The following is a 16,265-nucleotide window of genomic DNA, read 5'->3' on the forward strand; positions in this document are numbered from 1 at the left end:
CATAGCATGAAAGATTCATAGTTGAATTTCACTACAAGTGTTTCCGAAGAAAAACTGTAACCTAAACTTTTATTCAAATAATGCATTTTTTTTTAACTTTTTAAGCAGTCGCTGTAAGCACTTTTTATGGCCTCAAAAACCCCAAATTACAATAACACACAGGGTATAAATGATCAAACATCTACTCAAAAACCTGAAAAAATCAAACATCTAATAAATATATTTATTTCAAACTAGGAATACAAAGTCTAACTAACACTACATGAATATATTTAAAAATCTTAAAAAATACAATCAGCTCATATATGTTGAGCAAATGAGTATAGGCCTGTAAATGGAATGTGAATCAGTCTTGAGCAGTTCAGTTGGCACCATTGGCAGTAGGAGGGGAGGTTGTTGCGGCTGTACGTTGATCTACCGCTTGGTTGACAGAGTTGAGGTAACTGGTCATCTGAACTACGAGGCTCAGGTTGTTCAGGTACTCGTTGATGTTCTGTTTGTTGACATTTCTGAGCCGCTGACTCAGCGTGCGATAGACACGACGGCCCACCTTGTTGGAGAGGCGGCCGACAGTGTGAGCAGTGTGTAGGACCTTGTCATCGCACTCGGAACTCGGATGAACTGTAACATATTGGTAGAAATTATTTTTGGCAAAAAATTAAAATATTATTCTTACTTAATACATACGGTTAAATCTCAACTACTGGGGTTGGGACCGGACCCCATCAGGATGACAAAAAAACCACATAGGCCTTATTATATTTTCAGTAAAAGCCAATCACTGACTGAGGAGAAACGGTAGCTCTTGGTGGATGACTCAACAACTACAAGACTCAACTCGCCACATTATGAACACAAATTAAAATATGGTAACAGACTACTGCACAGAACTTTATTTTATTTATTTTTATTTTTAAGACTCAACTCGCCACATTATGAACACAAATTAAAATATGGTAACAGACTACTTCACAGAACTTTATTTTATTTATTTTTATTTTGAGGAGATCCAGAAACTTGGCGATGCAGATTATTTGAGTTCTTATAGTTGGAGATATACTGTAATAAAATGAGAGCCTCAGAAATAACAAGTACAAACTCATTAAACTTAGTCATGCTGCTTCTTTAAAACCTTATATATTCAACAAATTAACACTTAAAGTCGGGACCACGTAAGTTTGCAGTTGGTGGCAGCCAATCACAAGATAAGGCTAGGACGTTGACAACACTAATAAAAATATACTAAGCAATATTTTCAAATCAGCTGGTATTATTAGATTTGGCAACACCGCATGGTTCTCAATGGTTAATTCAAAACCGTGCGGTAAATAGGCTCCTCCCTCAACTGCAAGCTTACGTGGTCCCGACTGTAAGTAAGGAGGGTAAGTTAATATGATAAGCCTATTCACTTATGCCCCTCCATCTTCCTAGCCACAAAATAAACCATGGATTCAATAAATAAGTTACTAACGATGACGAATCTCGTTACTAAAAAATAAGTTACTGAGACGCTGTATCCCGGTACTAAAAAATTAAGTACGACGAATCATGGTACATATATATAAGAAACTAGTGGTACTGAACACAGGCACATTAGGACTTCAATCATGCGAATCAATTTGGACCGCACCTCATTCAGATAATTGGGTCTTCAAAAATAATTATAAGTTACAACGATGAGCTCTGTTACTAAAATAAGTTACTTACGGCGCTCGTTGTCCTCTTCTTCCTCCTCTTCTGGCAAGTAGTAGTCTAGGTAGGTGTTGGCTACGGATGAGGTGGAGTCCAGTCCCTGCAGAGCCATGTTACCATAACGGGTCTCTAGTATCTCGTTGGCCTTGGACCAAGACAGATCCTTGAGGGACGCCACGTTCACCTGCTTAGCGGCCGACGCAGTCTGCATCACAGGCTGTACAACCTTGCTGCTGACCAGGTCCTTGGTGCTCTCCAATATCTGAAACATACGACAGCGATAAGTTTCTTTCTTTTACTGAAAAGCATGAGCATCTTGAATGCAACACCGGAGGTAATTGCAAGACCAAGACTGTTGGAAAGGCTAAAAACCTCCTGAAGCTAAGTTTGGAAATAGAGAGAAATTTCTGGATATTTAAATAATCATTCCGATGTCTGATAAAATTCACATCTCACTAACCCCCTTACTTTTCTCTGTTCATTTTAAACTATCTAGCCAGTATAAAAGTGATTTTCTCATTTATCCTACAATCATCCTTACTTCAAACAACATATCGTTTGCAAACTAATCTGTCAATCCTTCCGAGACAGGTTAAAGTATTTGGGTCATTTTCAAACTTGATGCAACTTTACAGTCCTAAACATTTTAGGATTAAAAAAATATATATATCTTAACAATTTTAGTTAAAAAAAAGTATTGAGTGAAGAAACACATATATAAGAACACACTTTTGAATTGTCATTGATTTTTGAGTCATAATTTCTTTTATATAAAATTTTGAATCTAGGTAAGTCATTGTTTTACTACTGTCCTTTAACATGAACTTAACGATATAACTTTTAATTAAGCTGTTTGCAGCAAGTATATAATGTAAATACCTTATTAACAATGAAGTATTTTAACCATAAAGAAACATTGATAGCAAAATTCAATTTTAATATGCATATATTTTGTTATAACAATTTTTGAACAACTGTCCCCCACAATCGGTCCTGAATGTTACTTCAGGAATGTTACCCAATGAAAACAGGGAAAAAAGGGAAATTTTGTTGTTTTGTTGGCAATAAGCAGCCATATTGTTTCTAGTTTCCAGCAATGTGGAAGTTTATGATTTAAGTTAGAAGAAAACCAGAATACATAAAGAATACGTTTTAATAATGATAAGTATTTTAATTCATTGTCAAGAGTGTTACTATTTTTTTAAAGTGATATGCATACTTTAGAAAAGTTTACTTAATATCAGTTGTTTAGTGTTGATGTACTATGAATGTAAACCTAACCTCCAAATTCTGGTCTTTACCCAGAGTCCACTTTTATAATTGAATAGTAACATTAGTCAGGAGTGTTACCTGTCAGGAGTGTTACCTACAGTCATGAATGTTACTGAATATAAAAATAATATAACTGAATATAAACTTTTATATAGGCCTATGTACTTTTTTTGTTAGAAAATACACTTTTATAATTAAAAACTGGCTTTATTTTATTGAATTCCCAATGTATAATTCAGGAGTGTTACTTATTGTCATGAGTGTTACCTACAGTCATGAATGTTACTGAATATAAAAATAATAAAAACTAGTATAGAAAACTCTAAGTTTGTATATTTAGTCGTTTGTTTATATTAAGGAAAGATATATCAATACACACTAACAACAATCATTGATAATCGATTGAAATTTTCTTGGTTATGTTGAGTAAATTAAAAAAATATAGTTTCTTTTCTGCTGTCAGGTAACACTCCTGACACATAAAAGGTTAATAACAAAAAATAAAATAAAAAAATTCTAAAAACAATATATTATAAGGTCTAGTAAGTTATTTATGACACCATGTTGTTCCAGTATAAAATTTTTTTATTCAAAGAAACAGTTTTTCCATAATCTTATTACAGTAACACTCATGACATTTTAAGGGTATTACCGTACCCAATAAAAAAACAGTAAAAAATCATAAATTACTGGATAAACTGAAAAAATTTCTATTAGGTAGTGTTTATTAATATATGTTGAAATGTTGTTTGTAAAAACAAAGGGGCTCTAGCAAAGTTTTTATTTAATCCATTCTTAACTTGAAAGTTGCATTCAATTTGAAAATGACCCATTTACACTTTATTATCCATACTGAAGGGAGGATGAGAGGTTACATATACGCTTGGTTTTTGTTGACGTTGAGGATATTAAGCGGACATTTCTGTCAATTCTATTGACTCTTTGGTGTTTGTACAGTAACCCGCAGGTTAACGCTACTATGACACTAGTTTCCCACAATCTATAAAAGCGCTGCAACCTTGTATGCAACACACCACCCTTCCCATGCTCAACACCTAAATTTATCTATGTTAATATAATAGTTCTGAATTCTAAAACAAATGTAAATAATAAACCCAGATCAAAATGTACCAAGCAAATTTTTTTTTTTTTAAGAGGTTGGCAGCCTCTTTTAACCTTGCATTTGCCCGTCCACATAGACTACATATCTGTGCGTGGAACGTATCCAGCAAAGCAAGGGGTGAGCCGGTACAGTACAAAGGTTAACTGTACTGATAAAAGTTAGTGGCAGTGACCAGGATCAGAACCCACAACACTTCTGCCTTGGGCCCAAAGTCCGCGACGCCACCGACTCACCAAATTCTCCAAAATGTAAAAAAGTTAGCAAAACTGAGAGAGCATTAGGACTATACTCACTCAAAGAATTTTAAATGGTAGAAAAAGGAGGATAGCAGCTAGCTTACCTTGAAAGTGTGGGTAGGCCATAGAACAAGTAGAAAAATATTTTGCACACAATATTTCGTCCCCTAAGGGACTTTGTCAAGTGTAGAGAGAGTTTATAAATTACAAGATTACAAAATTCATCTTGTAATTTATAAACTCTCTCTACACTTGACAAAGTCCCTTAGGGGACGAAATATTGTGTGCAAAATATTTTTCTACTTGTTCTATGGCCTAACCACACTTTCAAGGTAAGCTAGCTGCTATCCTCCTTTTTCTACCATTTAAAATCCTGGCCTAGAGCCTTTCCTTAAACAAAACTAACCTCAAAGAATTTTAAAATCATTAATGACAACAAATCTATATATATAATTCCGTAAGACCAAATTTTTACCAGAAAATTGTGGACGTCTGGTAAGTCGCAGAAAAGTGGGAGCGGTCTTAAATTAAAGGTCCTGACCCCAGGGACTCGGGAAAAATAGCAGAATTCCCATAAATATACCAGAAAACGAGATATAATAAAAAATATCAACCATAAGAAATGCATGGGGACTGAAAAACTTCTGCATTCTATCAGCTGTTACTTATTTATTTGCAATGTTTACATTTATTCCGAAAGTCAGTGTGGGTAAATAATGTTTCAAAATGAATTGTGTTTATTTTTTAGGTTTTTATTATGAGTGAAGTAACTAGACAGGGTAGGGGAAGACCTGCAAGACGTGGAAGAGTGTCCAGGAATTCAACAGACTTAAGAAATACAAAAGAGAACATCATGTATGGCCTAACTGTGAAAGAAATCCAGAAGCTGTTTTACAACCTGTCTTTAGAAGAACGCTTGAAAATGAGTTGAGTGTTGTTTCTCACAATCTAGGTCCTCTTAAAGCACTTGCATGCATTGTGGCGCATTTCACTTCGCAGAGGATTTCAACGCATGGTGCCACAATGGACATGCCACAACCACAAGTAAATGACCACAACTAAAAGAACTGTTTTTACATGATTCGAACTTCATAAAAAACATAAGGCAAAACAACAGTGCAGTGGCTTTTGCTTCGCTTTCCGCTACACAAAAAGAGATTCCGGGAAATGGGCCTTACTGTCTTAAAATTCAGGGACAAATTCATAGATATATTTCTGACTTACTACCGCAAAATGGGGAGTTGCCTTCATAATAATTAATAATAATTTCAACCTTTACATTTGGTTCCCAAAGTGGAAACTATAACATAATTCGTAAGATTACAAAACAAATATTCAATTTTAAACTAGAAAAGATGTGAAATAAATGGCTATATGATTTCAGCTCTGATTCATCGTTCTCCGGGCTCAGGCCAAATTGTGTGCACGTTTCCATTTGTTAATATGTTGTGTTATTGATTTAATCATTATTTTACAATTGTATTTCATTGACACATCAGGAGCACCTAATATACGACTCCAACGGAAGGAAAACCAAGATATAAAACAAGAAACACTGTTAATTTTAAGTAACATAAAATTGACAATTTTAAAAACATACTTCGAATATTTGTCTTTTTATATATGGTGTTTTTATTATAGTCTAATTTAGGGGCTATGGCCCCTACAACAGGCCACTAGTTTCAAATTAAAAAGGTTATTACGAGATGTTGTTGCTCATCATAACCGTGCTTTGTTTATAAAAATTTAAATCAAAATATAACCAACCATGATATTCACTGTATATTCTATAGAAGACAATGAATACAGAGAGGTTGACTTTGAATTAGTATTATTATAAAAAAAAACAAGTCCAGGTATTTACTATTCATTTATAAATTCAAGTTAATTATTGTATAAACAATTTTCAGCATGTAGCTTTTAATAGAAATATTGTTTCTGTCTTGAATCACGTAGATGATTGACTGTCAAGTCGTGACCCGGTGTCACGATTGACGTTCAAAACAGATCACGCCACTCAGATGCATCTCAAGGTCGTTGGACAGATAACGATATCAACTAAAAATAAACAGCCCAGCTTCTACTACGCTGATTTGAAAAAAATCTAGTATACAGCGACTGTTATTAACACTTATAAAACCTTCACCCCATAAATGATTTTGTTCGATAGATTAGTCAAGTTAGGTAAAATCAGCATAGTATCTATAAATTAGACAGAACATGTTTATAAAGTCAAATTGTTTATGCAATTTTAATTTTAATTCACATGAAACTGAGTCAACTATACCTAACCTGATCATCTATGATAAAATTAGTCAAAATAAATTAAAAGTTAAAAAAAAAGCTGTGTGAGATGCTTTAAGTGATAGAGTGATAGATGTTAATAAATCATTATAAAAGCAATAACACAACTAATCTGATAAATAAAAAGATTTTATTTTTAATTTTGCAGCTTTTTGTAACATGTCTTAACAGTTTTAAAAGTTAAGATATGGCTCTAAATACAGAAGATGTACTCCACTTCTCCTATATTTCCCAAAAGCACTAACCCATTGGCCTTGTATCACGGAACTGTTCCGTGATGGCTCTATTGGGCTCAAAAGTTGTATCACGGAACCCTTCTGTGATGAGTACAATGCCACTTAAATTGGTTGATTGTTAAAAAAATACAATTAATTACATCTTATTGGCTTAGGGTAGAAAAATTAAATTCATATTCAATTTTTCTAATTTTTTTGTATATTTACGTAAGGAATTGTATTTTAAATACATGTTAGGTGCAAAAATATACATATATATTGGGTTTTAGGTAAATAAAATAGTCATGCTTTCAGAAAATATAAATTTATTTTGAATTTTTTTAGGCAAAAATATTTTTTACTTTTTTATTTTTAAATATAATAATTATTGAAGGCAATTTTATTTTGAGGAAATAAACATAACTTGCTATTTTGAAACTTCAAAAAGAAATGTTTCATAAATTTATAGGAAAGCCCTGCATTTTGGCTGGGTTTAAAAAATAAGGTTTTTCCAATTTGTAGTACTTTACAAAAACATATGTAACATTTTTATTTTTGTATCTATTTTAATTTTTTAGTATTTTTATGTAGGGAATTGTATTCTAAATACATGTTAGGTGCAAAAATATATATATACGGTACATTGGTTTTTTAGGTAAATAAAATAGTCATGCTTTCAAAAAAAGATTTTTTTATTTTTTTAGACAAAAAATATTTTATTTATAGTTTTTATTATATTTAAAAATAATCATTATTGATGGCAATTTTATTTCGAGTAAATAAACATAACTTGCTACCTTGTAACTTCAAAAACAAATGTTTTATGAATTTATAAAGACAACCCTGCATTTTGGCTAACTCAATGACTGCAGGGCACCTAAATATTCATTGGCTAATGGGTTAACCAAAGGTATTTTGTTCCCAAGTATTCAAAGATGCTAATTAGAAGACCGGAAGATGTTTTTAATGAGACAACAATGTTCTTAACTACTAGAAAGCCATTATACTGAAGACAGGTGGCAGAGTGAATGGAAGGTCATGACATGACTCAGCTTTTTACATAGTGATGATTGTGCAAAGCCATCCTGGAAATGTATAACTTTGAAGGAAATATGCAAACTTTCAGAAATCTGATGAGAATGACTTTCTGATTGCATCGTACTTAGTGGAATACTACCTTTAGTGGAATTGTAAGCTATAAAAAAACTCACTAGTTGATTAGTTTTACAACAAAGCAATTCAGAATCACATAAAACTTAATATGTGGACCTATAATGAGGTACTCCATGTTTTGCAAACTTTTCAGTATTACTTATTTTCTATCAAAATACAATGAAGACAATCGATCAAAATCATTGACTAATATCAACAATACTGACACAGTAGGACAAGTAAAAAGAGGCAAAATTTAGTGAAATATGAGTGAAAATAAATCAATAACATTATGGGAACATTTAAAAATAAGATAAGATTTACATTTCTACGGAGTTGACAAAACCAGAGCATTTGGGGTAACCTTTATATGATTGGACAGTTGGTGTTGAACGAATGAGATGATAGCTTGAGTTATTGAATCAAATCAGCTGATTCCTCAGTCAGGAACATTCATTAAAAGACGATTTGACAACTGGGTCCAGTTTCAAACCGTCAAAGAGTAGCTAACCTTTCTCAGGATTTAACTGGCAATTTTCTGGTTAGTAAGCAAGCACCTTTATCAACTCACCTACCTACACATATCATTTATTGTACAAGTATTAACCATTACCATAACAGAGACAAAATTGAAGGTTAAAACTAAAAACATTATAAACACTAATAACCAACAACACATTTTTCTCTCATAAACACAAACCATCGAAACTTAAACTAAATGGTCAGTACATGGCCTACCTGTTGTGGCTGTTCTTTGACGATCGGAACCTTCTGCTCCAGTATGTCCAGTCCCTGGCAGAGCTTCATGTCCACCACGTGTATGGGGGTAGAGAGGCGGTTGGCCACCGGAGCTATGGTCTCTACGGCCAAGTGGACGGCACCCTCAGCTGTGGACAGCGTCCAGTTGGCCAGGCCGTTGGCGTTCTTCATACGGTCGTAAATGTTGTAGGAGGTGTTCCACGCAGACTCCATCACCGGCAAACGCCAGATACGGTCCACCACCTCCATGTGCGGCAATGATGCTGTTCCAGACCTAGAAAAATATGGAGGTTGAATAGCAAATTTGTAATCAGGGCTTGACTGGGTACCTATTAAAGATTAAACATACCTCTAAAACATGTGTCGTCCTCATGGATCAGCAGAAGAAAAATCGTGGTTACTCTTAGAGACTGACTTTTAGGTTCGCGGGAATCAGGACTACAGATACATTTTTAAACCTAATAGCCTATTTATTAGCCTAGTTTATACAAAACGGCAGGGGTAGAGCTCACGCTTAATTTGCCACTAATTTAGGAACCTCTAATTAATTGTTGTTAATTAGCAGCACTGATCCTGATGAATTTGGTAATGAGAGATTTTCACAGCAATCTCTGAATAAACTAAAGTTCCTGTACAAGACAGAGAAGTTTTTAAAGATACCTAGGCCTATTTAATTTATTTTGGCAGATAAAACTTAGTTAACACAAATGCTGTAAAAATTGTGTGATTAAAAAATTTACGATAATTTGGCCTACAATTCGAGATTGAACTTAACATTTTAGGTAAGTATAAAGACTATTAAATTATGTAGGCCTAAAGTTAATACAGTAAGGTATATGAAACGCTAGATAAAGTCTACGATATGCTACACAATGCTAACCAATTTGCAAACTAAAAGTAAAAAAATATATTCCAAACATTAGTTCATACACAGCCAATTTAAGTTGGTAAAATCAACTTACATAGTTTGAAAAAAATAGTTTACGGTTTAGCTAAGAGGACATGGGAGGCTTTATTAAATCAGTTATAAGGCAGCTAGAAGATTCTGTTTACTGACATTGAAAGTAGAGGTAGAGTCAATTGGTGTGGTTGATGGAAACAGGATGTTATTAACTACCACAGTCTATGACCCTCTATCAATTCACAGTCATATCAATGTGATAGTCTAGAAGACCCGAACATCAGTATTATTCTACTCCAATACAAGCACCCTTGAGTTGGCCAATTAATAATGAACGTAGGCCTAACTTTTTTTTGTTTGTTATTTGTTGAATATACCCACTCTTAATGAACGTTCATAAATTTATTTTTATGTAATCTGCTTAGTTTATTTTCAGCTGACTCCGTAAATGCAGTTTTTATTGGGAAGAGCCTTTATCAGTTAGCCTGACCGAAAAAGGTTTTTTTTATTTAGGAAAATATTGTTTTTGCTGATTATTACTCTCTTGTTAATTCACTTTAGAAGGATATAAAATTCATCAGTTGTAAGCCCTATTTGAAAAAAAATAATAAAACCTCACGACAGTTAGTTTTTTTAGTACGTGTAACTTCAAAGTGGAGGAAGTATACTCATGACATTTAAAAAAGAAAATGTCATGCAAAAGTGTCAAAGCAGCTGAAATTATCATGAAGTAGGGATGAGCATCAATAGGTCAACTATCGATGTACCGATAACACCATTGCAAAAACAATGATGTTTTGAAATTGTGTTGGTTGGTCTGGGCTGCTAGCTACACGTTTCATATTGAAAGTTTCTCTTTCACCTTTGCAAGACAAAATATGGGTACGGTATTATAACTGTAAGTTGGAGAGCAGTAGTGGTAGGCTACCGCTGAAATTTAATACAAAAATAAATTTATTTTTAGGTAGCACTGTTGGTTAGTCTATGGTAGCATTTTAACAAGTATCTCATACTTAATTATTTAGGCCACATGTGCAAGACGGATCAATCAAATAGCCTATGTGCAGCATGTACGTTGTGACGGAATTAAGATTTCAGTTTCTTGGGTAGCTTTCTAGGGAGGAGCCTTTTGGATTCCAAGATAGATGTAATGACAAAACTTTGATATTCCACCTTATCGTAATTATCAATTGTTATAGGCCTAATCGATAAAGAATATGATTTGTTGACTAAGCTAAGCTAATTTTGGTATTTCGATCAAAACAATATTTTTAAGTTCGATAATAGGAAGGATTCAAATATCAAAGTTTCGTTGGAGGCTTCAGCCTTAAGTTACTATTTATAATTAGGCAGATTGACACAGTCCAGGGCCGCTTTCGTAAATGGGCTTGGGCCCTGGGTTGCGAGGAGTTTTTTGGTTAGTTAGGGGTGCAAGAAAGAGAAACATTCCCGTCAGGAGGGTTGGGAAGGGATGCAAATAGCTCTTGGATCCATAAGTTAGCATATCAAAGCACACTAGTTGTAAGCATGTGAGGTAGTCATATTTCACGTACACCTGCAAAATACCTACTTTGTATGGTCGCCATTGCAATGAAAAAGTATTACAAGTGTGGTTTGTGCATTTAGTAATTCATTTTGCCTTGAGCTTGTCTATTTTGCATATGATAACTCTAGATCTGACAGTAATTTTAATCACCAGTGGTGGATGTATATTTTTACCCTTTGTAGTGGTACCATATATTTCGCCACACAGAGTTTGCCTGGTCCCGGGTTGAAATACCGTCATATATTTTTCACAGTTTGTGAATTTAGGCTAAGTAGGTACACATATATAGGTATATATGTATTTTCTGTTTCAGTGATAAATGTAGAATAAAAGTAATGATACAAAAAGAATTTTTTTCTAGCAATGAGCTTGGGCGTAGTAGCAAACGGTTTGCAAATTTTCGGGTTATTCAAATTAGAAATTTCAATAGCAACCCACAAAAAACCACAAAATAAGTTTTTTTATACATTTTATCTAAAAGTAAAGATTAGGCCTATGTGAAATATGATTCCTTACTTAGAAATATCAATATTTTTAAAATATTCATACAAATAAAATTATATAAAAAGAAATTCTACAGACATACTCTCTTTTTGGAAAAACTACCAAATTTTTTTGTCATGTAGGAAATAATTAAATGCTGGCCTATCAACTTATTGGTTTAACCGGACTAGATCGACAGGAGGTGAGCGGTACTGAAACGACTATTCTCATGGGAAAGAAAATACAATGTTCTCCTAAATTTAAGTCAAATATCACAGTAAAAGAGTTTTTGGGGACTTCAGTTTAACCGGAAAAACTGTTATCCGGACTGGCCTCGGTCCTGAGGAGTCCGGATAAGAGGGAGTCTACTGTACTGTCACATCTGGCCTTCCGTGCGTCTCCAGCAAGCCTTTGTTATCGCGTGGACTTTTTTTTATTTATTTTTTTTAAAGAGGTTGGCGGTCTCTTTTAACCTTGCATTTGCCCGTCCACACAGACTAAGCGCCCGTGCGTGGATCGTTTACAGCAAAGCAAGGAGTGAGCCGGTACAGTACAAAGGTGAACTGTACTGATAAAATGTTATCGGCAGTGACCAGGATCCGATCCCACGACATCGCTGCCTTGAGCCCGAAGTCCGCGACGCTACCGACTGAGCCACCGACTCACTCTTTGAACCTTCTTATAACTCGGCAACCTGTACGATGGCAATGATATGTTTCTTGTTTCTGAGAACATCCTCATGACCGTAGTAAAATGTGAAAAAGATTGGGGTTGACCAAGTACTTAAGTGCTCAGAATTACCTTTATTTTGAATGTGACGAACCTATTTCACTTATTGTATTTAATGGTAAATAAAGACCTATGACTTTTGGCAAACGTCAAATGCAAACCGCAGGCATGACACAGTCTTTCCAGATCATCTGGTCATCAGCTTGACACTAGTAAGTACAGTAATTAAAAAAAAAAACTTAGGCTACCTTATATTGAGTAATGCTTTCCAAATATTAAGATACTGGCAAAACACCATTCAGTGAGTTTGTTACAAAATAACAAAGTCAGCAGTCAGCATGTGGAACATCAAAATTAATAACTCTTGAGAATAGGCTAAGTAGTCAAATTAAATGCAGAAGGCTATCCAGTATCTTCTTTAGACTCGAGTTATTCACAGTATGGGATTTGTTCTCTAATTGGCAAATAAAATAACAGAGCTAAACTAGGCCTAAGACTATCTAGAATTTTGTAAAAACGTAGTCTATCACAGTCATGAATAAACTTGTAGGCCTATTCCCAATCATACACAAGTTTTAAAACTCACAATTTTGGTTTATTTTCTGAAATGTTTCTAGGAAAGAAACGTTAGACTGAAGTACTTACATTCTTAGCCTTGGAAAGAGAGACTGAGACAATGCGAAGACGGATTAATATCCTTCTTGATTTGAAAAATAATTATCACGAGGATCTGACCTAATAATGACTTGAGCGAGATAGAGCAGAATGACGCAAATCTGTCTTCAACTACAATCCAGATAACCTAGCGGTCAAGTAGTAACTAGTAATAATATGCCTGTGAATTGAACTTTGAACTGTGGTTTGGTAGGTTAGACAATCGACTAACTAAACAATTAATAATTGCTTCCCCTTGTTCACTTCCTTCACTCTGTTCGTTGTTGCTGTTTCTGCTTGCTAACTGACAACTGACGTCCAGTGTTTCCATCCGCAAGAAAAAAATATCCCCGGGCCAACGTAAAAAAATCCCTAGTTATCCCTAGTCCGTGTTCTAATAATCCCTCCAATTATCCCTCTATATCAAATCTAGATAATTTATTATTTTTGCAGCAATACCAATGGATATCATGTATAACCACCTAAAATATGGTAACTGGTGATATTATTCTTCAATATCCCATATTATTTATAAAGTTATACTATATAAAAAACATTTTTGTACTATTAAAACCACGGCCATCTTTAACTCCAGGCAGGCCGCGGCCTGGTAGAATTGGCAACGTTGCAAGTACCGTAGTAGGCATTGTTTAGCGCAAGACGTCCCATAAGTTAACATGGAAATAAAACATAATATAGAATCGAAAACCAAAACAATATAAATTGATACTCTATTTCTGTACATTCAATGTCGAAGTCAACATTTTCATAGCTCAGTAACCAAGCTTTCGTATTCTTAAAAAAAAATAAATATCATTAGCTTAGCGTTCTCCAAACAAACACCTTTTACAACACTATACTTGCAACGTTTCCACTTCGAAGGCCGCGGCCTCCGGCCTGGAATTAAAGGTAGCCGTGATTAAAAACTGTCTATGTGGTACAAAACAAGATTAATTGGTATACAATTGTTTCAAAAATATTATTTAAGTGTCAAAATTTTAATCTTAATAGTCTTTTTCAAACATGGCCACCATATAACTTGGTGAAAAGGCTACACCATAAGTTACTTACTAACCAAAGAACATCACAGACATCACAGAAACCACCGGCAAACAAAATCAAAACAAAAACAAACATTCGACATTGACACAGGGCACAGGGCTACTAAGAAACAAATACAGTAATCTAGATCCAAGGCTATTAAAAAGATCTATGCTACAATCGATTTGTTACCAAAACCTAGGGAAAAAGTAGTATAAACAATGTGTTATCAGTACCTTGCAAAATTAGCCAAAATAGGTCCTTAACGTTGTTACAATACAGCCATAATGTATTATTTTATCAATATTTCAATTTTATAATGTCAAAGGCCTGAAATCCCTAGAAAATCTCAAAAATCCTTCAATTTCGCTGATTATCCCTAGTTATCCCTCAATCCCTCGAAGGCCCTAAATATCCCTAGAAAGGGATTTTTATCCCTCAAATGGAAACACTGCTGACGTCAGCGTTTGACGTTTCGTTTCGCCACTGCGTCATGTGATCACTTGATTCCTTCTCCTTGATTGGCTTTGACATTCTAAATTCTAGAGCTTTCTTTCTTCGCTAAGACAGGCAAACGGGAATCCTCGTATGCTCGAATCATAGAATATAAAAACACTAATTGACTATTAGCGAATTTCCCTATAGGGAAGTAGCTATTACCGTAGGTGGCACGGTAAGACCTAGACCCGGGACCGATTTACTTTTTCATTTTGATGTCCCCAGAGGCCAAAAACACTATTCGTTCAAATTTTTATATATGCATATATATATATATAGACTTACACATATATATATATATATTAGCGAATTTCCCATATAGGGAATAAGCTATTACCGGGCCAAAAACACCATCCGTTCGAATTCATATATATATTATATATATATGTGTCCGTTAGCGCGATAACTCGAGCAAAAATGATCCGATTTTGATGAAATTTGGTACAAACGTGTAAACCTACGTTTATTCAAACGAGTTTGCGAACCAGCATGATCGAACCATGGGAACGGGGGTTTATGGGGTAAAAATGGGTTTTTCCCATTTTTGACCCAAAAAACATAAAATTTTGCAATTTCTTTCCAAATAATTTTGTAGAGCTTAAAAAAACAAATAATTTAGTATATTTAAGCGTTATAATGCGCCTAATGGTTACGGAGAAAATTCAAAAAAATTTTAAATTTTAAATTCTCATGTTATTCTTATGGAGAATAAGTAAACTGTTGTAGTTTGCTTGTTTATTAACATGTTTTGCCCAAATTTGGAAAATGTTTTTGTTTCTTACTAGCTGTTAACATTTTACATAAAAAAACACTTTTACCCTCCCTGTTGCAGCAAACCTAAGTACAGTATGTGTTAAACTGATTCTATTTAAATAGGGAATAAATGTGATATTTTTAAGGAGATATTTTAGTGTAAATCCAATCAGGCAAATGGAAATAGTCTGCAGCGAATATTGTATTTATTACTGAATGGTCTCTTGAATCTCTACTTCATTTATAGCTACGCTCCAGCCCAAACCACTTTTTATGTTTTATTTTTTACTTACCCAACACTTCAGTGGGTCCAACTTAAGTACCATTATTGGGAGGGGGGATCAATCTGGCCTAGAGGTAGAGGAGCAGGACTTCGGTTCCCTGGTCCCGGGTTGAAATACCGTCATAGATTCAAAGATTTTATTAGGCCATTAAGTTTGTACAATAGGCTACGTCAAAGTACAATAAAAATTCAATAAAACTAAATATAAAAAGGAAAACAAACCAAACAAAACTGCAAATCAAAACAGCAAACCATGCAAAGGTAAAATAGATAAAATAGATAAAACATACTCCTGGGGCCCATTTCATAATAAAGTACAAACTAATATTATTAGTAAATCAGCTGATCGCCCAATGCAAATCTTATGGAAATTACAAGTTACAAGTTGTAACTTGTAACTTGTAGTTTATTATGAAATGGGCCCCTGATACCAAAAATCACCAATAGATTTTAAATATTAAATTGATAATAACGCCACACTCTAGGCCTAGCATTAAGTAATGTACCTGTACATATATAACTTTCCGGGCTAGAGTCTACGTCCTAGGATCTATAAAGGTGGTGGGAGTTTACACGCAGGTTACGCGGCGTCGGTTTGTCCGTGTTAAATGTGGTCGGCCTATC

The 16,265-nt window shown here is 34.3% G+C and overlaps 1 protein-coding gene across 1 annotated transcript; it reads right to left on the bottom strand.

Moving 5' to 3' along the window:
* Positions 1 to 209: 209 nt before the first annotated feature.
* LOC128993551 (lipid storage droplets surface-binding protein 2) lies at positions 210 to 13,351 on the bottom strand. Its single transcript, XM_054417523.1, has 4 exons — positions 13,058 to 13,351; positions 8,733 to 9,027; positions 1,708 to 1,954; positions 210 to 621 (listed from the first exon to the last, which is right to left on the bottom strand). Coding segments are annotated over exons 1-4 (804 nt in total). The 5' UTR covers positions 13,060 to 13,351; the 3' UTR covers positions 210 to 361.
* Positions 13,352 to 16,265: the final 2,914 nt, after the last annotated feature.

This window comes from Macrosteles quadrilineatus, unplaced genomic scaffold (genome assembly GCF_028750875.1).
Source record: "Macrosteles quadrilineatus isolate MER2022 unplaced genomic scaffold, UCM_ALF_1.0 Scaffold_1__1_contigs__length_201487025, whole genome shotgun sequence".
NCBI lineage: Eukaryota > Metazoa > Arthropoda > Insecta > Hemiptera > Cicadellidae > Macrosteles > Macrosteles quadrilineatus.